Here is a 5,526-nt window from a genome sequence, read left to right as displayed (position 1 = left end):
GCATGCGCAGGGGAACTCTCGTGATGGTTTTTTCTGTGACTGTTGCACCCATTCCTGCCTTACCTTGAAAAATAGCGACCTCATTTTGTCTAAGATAGACTCGAGAGTACGACCTTTAAAGACTGTTTTAAAAACTTACAGCTTGAGGATCCAAAATGTTAACAGTAATAATTTTGCCAGAGTATAGGAACCCAGCCACTGAGTAAAGCCCAATCAGTGCAAGATGCACACAGACCCTGGGCTTTTCCAAGTGCTACTGTATCAGGGAGTCGGGAAAACCCAGCTCGGAACCAGTACCCTTAGGCAAGCACTTTTTAACTGTCGGAGTTTGCAGTCTGCTAATGTGACCATCTAACATACACAAAATAAAATACAAGCAAGCTGATGGGTGCCTGCATGAGGCAAGGAAAGGGAGAAGATAGCTTGAATTTTCACCCTGAAGGATGAAATAGAAAGGGTCAGTAAAAACCTCAGAAGCAGTCTTGTGAGGGAAGAAGTAGAGAGCAGATGTAACACTTAGGATTAGGCAGAGAAATGCAGCCAGGGTGGCTCTCAGACCAAGACCCAGCCATGGCAGTGAATTCTGGAACATGACCAACCTCCACTCCTATATAGAGTATGGTGCAAAATCGTCCACATTTAAGTACGTAACAGCAAAGTCTTCACATGCAACGAGCAGAAACAAAACCAAACATAGTTCTGGTGAGAAATAGTTCCCAAGGAAAAATTTGGCAACAATCTGCTCCAAAGCACAAAATGCACCACAGACAATCCATCTAGAAAAGTTGAACATTTTATTGTCATTTATGAGTACACCATTTGTGATTTTAGAAATACAGACTCTTTGCAAAGCACTGAAATACAGGTGCCTTCCAACTTCTAAAACCTACATTATGCTATGTCTTACAAACTTTTTATATTAGCAATTCATATTTGGTCTTTGCTGCCACAGGTTCTTCAAAGATGCAAAGATTTAGTTCTAGACTGCAAGACAACCAACCCGAGTTTCAAACACCACCTGCCCGTGAGCCATCAAAACCATGAATTCCAAATACTGAGTCTATGATCTTGTTGTACTCAGTGTCCACAATGGAGTTCAGCTTTGAAAATTTTAAGTTAGAGGATTTCCCAGTTAACTGTCAACTGGTATTTCCATTACAGCATCTAGAAGCAAACAGACACTTTGCAAGTACTAGTGCTTATGAACAGGTTATGTTTACACAAAACCCAGAGAGGCCTCCAGAAACATTCAAGGTTAAAATGAACAGTTAACAGTTGCAAAAATCTGTACATATTTTCAGTCATAACACAAGGAAACACTGGCATATCAGTGTTTTGTGTTCTAGCTTCAATAGTGACAACTGTGCTAGTCCTACTATCCTACATGTTTCTCCCTTCCCCCCATTTAAATTTTATAGTCGCAATCTGAATATACAGCTGTACTTACAGGAAATATTAAACAATGCACAGCGCCATAAGCAAGTTCCATGTCTGGTTTTGAATAAACCATATAAAATAAGTGACAAAATAGTTTAAAATTGGTCCTTAATTAGGATTACTTATTTTTACACAGCTTGGAAGCACTAAATTGAAAGACACACATTGATTAACCAGCACAAATTATTCTGTAGCTTTTTTTTTCCTTTTTTTGTTGAAGAGTGTGTTACAGTATCATGCATGAAAAGCAAGCTGCTGCTCCCAAGTGCAAACATGGAGTTTAGACTAAAACTTTCTCCTCAAGTTGTTATTCCTTCTTTCATAAATTATTTCAACGTAACCACGCACAGAAGCAGCTGACTAGCAAAACAATATGAAGTCCACCTTTTACCTTGTGACCCATTCTTAAAGTAATGGAATACTTTGGACCTTTAGCATAAGGAAGGTTCATAAACACTGCAAAGGATTTTTACATTCTTTGATATAATTTACATCTTTAGAAAGGAAATTCTACATTTTAACTCGCTAACTAATGAATCATCATCTGGAGACTGTAGTATTGCAACAGTGCAAGACATCTGCAACTTCAGGAACATCCAATTACAGTGTCCTTTCACCCAAACAATGATTAGTAGAATATTGCATCAGTCCTAGGTAAACAAGACAGGACAAAAAGCTCATTTTAGAAGAGCATTAGGATTCAAAACTCTTATATTTAGTGAAAAGGATCCACAGACAAATATGCACGAAAGACTCCTTAACATGGACTTTATCACAACAAATGTAATCCAGCTGTAAATCTTGGAATTAGACTTTTTATTGGTATGAAGCCATATTTCTTCAGAGACCACAATTAGAAGCTCCATAATTAATGCTTCAACATCTTGGTTTCTGACAAATGAACACCATCAGAGCTCTCTCCTGTCAAGCCAGAGACCAAAAATTCAGCCGAAGCAGCCCAGGTGGACTATGAACTTAAGTTTCTCTTCTGTACTAAAATACTCCAGACACCTAAAATCCAGCTTTCATCTTTGCATTACCTCAGTAAGAGTGGAGCCCCCTCCACTAATGCAATATTCCAAAGACCATTGCAACTAAGGCTGTCAGGTCAGGTCTCAGTTGAAAGCTACCACCACCAAAGGACACAATATTCTTTCCCCCCAACCCCCCACACTGCCAAGGAAGAATATTAAAAAACCACTATCCAGTGTGGAAAGCAGGTCAGTAGAGACTCCACACGTGGCTCGAGGAATCCTCGGTACCAAGCCGCTTTCCACACACACAAATTCAGTCCATCTTCTCTTTCTGGACCAGCTTAGGTGCATCTACAAAATCCTTGCCGTTGTAAAGGATGATAGCGAAAGTGCCAAAGCTTGCACTTCCCCAGAAGAGCACATAGGCCAGTGTCTCAGTCCATGTATCACCTGTGGAGAGTCAGAAAAACATTTTAGTTCATTACCTCAAGTTACCAGAGATTTTTTTAGTACAAAAGCAAAATATTTCAAGCTGTCCCTCAGATCTGCTGTCAAATGAAGCCAGAAGTCCTTTGTGTATACTGGGGTCTCTTTTTCTATTTCCTTACCTAGGAAAACTGTCTTTAACACAGTTCCTGGAACACTTTGAACAGACAGCTACAGAAGTCAGAGTCAAGAACTCTATTGGCAATAATGTTAAAAAACTCAAGGAAAAAGCAGAAAGCAAAAGCTTCACAACTCTCAGCACAGATTTAGATCAGAGGCCACTCACCAGAACTGGATTATGCCCATATCTGACTTCTCTGAACTGTCTTTCTGCCCAGAATTAGGTAGGTATTCTGGGGATTCATCCAGTATAAAACAAAGGCAGATGTCTACTCAGCTGCAACTAAATCTGGGGGCAGTCAGCTGTTCCTTAAGTGATTTCTACAAAAGTTTTAACATCTTCTATAGTACCTCAGGTTTTTCCACATTAATGATACAGTGCTAACCCCTCAATCTCCAGAGCTATGCTAACTTCTTAGTATGACTGAGAAGCAATTTTATACTGAATAGTTTCTGATAACCATTTATAGAAAGTCCACACACAAGCAAGCTAATTTTGTGAAATTAAACTCAAGAGTGACTTACCAGCCATTAGCAAACAAATAATGCACATGGAGAAAGCAACCACCATAATAATAGGCAACTGGGGAAAGAGAAAAAGAATAGTCACTTGATATAGTGGCATATATGTTCCTTAATTTCCTTCAAGATAGGCTGCACTGCAGAGCTATTTACTTTGCAATGAAGCTGCTTTAATTCCCAATTCACCTGTTGTGAGGTACAAATAAAATTTTGGATAGTTCCAGAACTTGGAAGAGTGTGTTCAATAACTAAGTTAAGAATTAAAATATACCTTCTTCTAGTAAGAGAGAAGTTGAGGGTTGTGTTTTGTTTTAAAAAAAAGTACACCAGCCATTAGTTAAACCCATGATGTGCCCAAGTCCCATTTCACAAAATAGAAGGGAGAATAAAAAAAAATAACAAGTGTGGGTTTTTTAGTGTTACAGTCTATGCTTCTGCATGAAGAATGAGAAGAGATCTTCACAAGCTGCTTCTGCAGAAGGAACAGTCATTGCTGGTTACTAGTAGAATTTCTCCCTTTCCATTTGATGAAGCAGATTTTAAAAAAACAAGCAGTGTTTTTTTCAGTACCTCAAGGACTCTCCGTTTTCTGTCAAGGAAACAGTCTGGGTTTAGTCCAATAAGCAGGTATCACAGAAACATAACCAAATTATAGGAGTGCTTCATTACTAAATGAACAAGTTCTACTTAGTCATATGAAGCAAGTGACTAAAAGGTTGTATGTATTTCTCCAGTCATGAATAGAAGTCTCCATACTCACGGCTAAGAACTTCCAGTCTTTCTTGACATGTAGGGGGCTGGCAGGTTCTACTTCATCCACTGAATAATTTCCAAGAAAAAGATCAATCGCATCCTGGAAAAGAAGCAGAAAGCAAGAGTTAAAATACACAGCAATGTTTATTAAATACATTTCCTCAGTTAAAAGCCTAACTTACTTGTCTAAATCCATCAGAAAAGTTATTTTTGTAGTAACGTATTAATGAGTTCCAGCCATCCATTATTAAGCCCCACTGAGTTCTCTTCCCAGTTCTGAAAAAAAGAGTTTTGAAAAATATTTAAAATGGATTTATAAGTTCAGGAAGAATTTCAGGTTTACAGTTCTTCCCCTGTTCAAATGTATATTATGCTTAATGAATACCTGCATGGATCTAGTGCTGTGCTGCTTTACCACACACACTTGCAACAAAGATTGAAAGTAAATTATACTTTTCACCATCCCACAATACAAGTTTGCCTTGAAGAGGCGCATTTAGCCTTTTCTCCTTTCATGTCAGCACTGTGAAGAATGGTGTTCTTCTGTAGATTTTAGGCTGACATTTTACCAGTTGAACCATTGCAAAAGTTACTAATGGCCTAAAGCCTCAAATTAATAGTCTTCTTGGATATGAAGACAACTCCAAACCTGCCCAAAACCCCAGAAGGCCTTTAGAAGAAAGGCTGACTTGCCTTGTGTAATCTGTTTTTAAGGCACCAGTTCCAGCATATTGTTTGGCACAAGCATTAGCATTATCAGCCCATGCTGTGAAGAGGAAAACATTAAGATTAGGTAAGTTAGGTACTCTGTTTGCAAAAAAAAATGTGATTGAACTCTATAAACATCCTACCATTTTTGTAGATTTTCTCAAAGTCTGCTTGCTCTTCAATTCTCTGTCCAACATGCAGAACACCTAGCCTCTAAAACAAAAGCCATTATCAGGCTCACTATTAGCTCAATAGAAAAATTAGAATTTGCTTTCAAAACAAGCTGTATTTATTAAACTAGAGTCTCACCAATGCATTTCAAGTAAGTAGTACAGTAACTCAACTATGCAAGCTCTTATATTGAAATGTTAAATTTACATTTCCATTCCAAACAGAAAGCTTCTCTCCCAGCTTGTTAACCAAGAATAAAATACTTACCTGAAGCTGGGCTTGAAGCGATCGGCGTGCTAACAAGCTCTGAATCACATTAGTCCGATCAAGGCAGTCCATGCAGTTACTGCGGAAC

At 38.4% G+C, this 5,526-nt stretch overlaps 1 protein-coding gene across 1 annotated transcript in view; it reads right to left on the bottom strand.

The window, feature by feature from the left end:
- Positions 1-1,654: 1,654 nt before the first annotated feature.
- Positions 1,655-5,526, bottom strand: part of SACM1L (SAC1 suppressor of actin mutations 1-like (yeast)) — a gene marked incomplete at its 5' end in the record, with an annotated part of 19,533 nt that continues 15,661 nt past the window's right edge. The window contains 7 exons of the mRNA XM_010182185.1: positions 1,655-2,861; positions 3,543-3,600; positions 4,300-4,392; positions 4,475-4,568; positions 4,986-5,058; positions 5,144-5,213; positions 5,439-5,526. The exon at positions 5,439-5,526 is cut by the window's right edge and continues 69 nt beyond it. Coding sequence (XP_010180487.1) covers positions 2,725-2,861; positions 3,543-3,600; positions 4,300-4,392; positions 4,475-4,568; positions 4,986-5,058; positions 5,144-5,213; positions 5,439-5,526 — 613 coding nt within the window. The remainder of the gene's footprint in view (positions 2,862-3,542; positions 3,601-4,299; positions 4,393-4,474; positions 4,569-4,985; positions 5,059-5,143; positions 5,214-5,438) is intronic.

The sequence above is a fragment of the Mesitornis unicolor genome, unplaced genomic scaffold (assembly GCF_000695765.1).
Source record: "Mesitornis unicolor isolate BGI_N332 unplaced genomic scaffold, ASM69576v1 scaffold54673, whole genome shotgun sequence".
Taxonomy (NCBI): Eukaryota; Metazoa; Chordata; class Aves; order Mesitornithiformes; family Mesitornithidae; genus Mesitornis; species Mesitornis unicolor.
The sequence above is the reverse complement of the archived record's forward strand: the minus strand, read 5'-3'. Positions and strand labels throughout refer to the sequence as shown.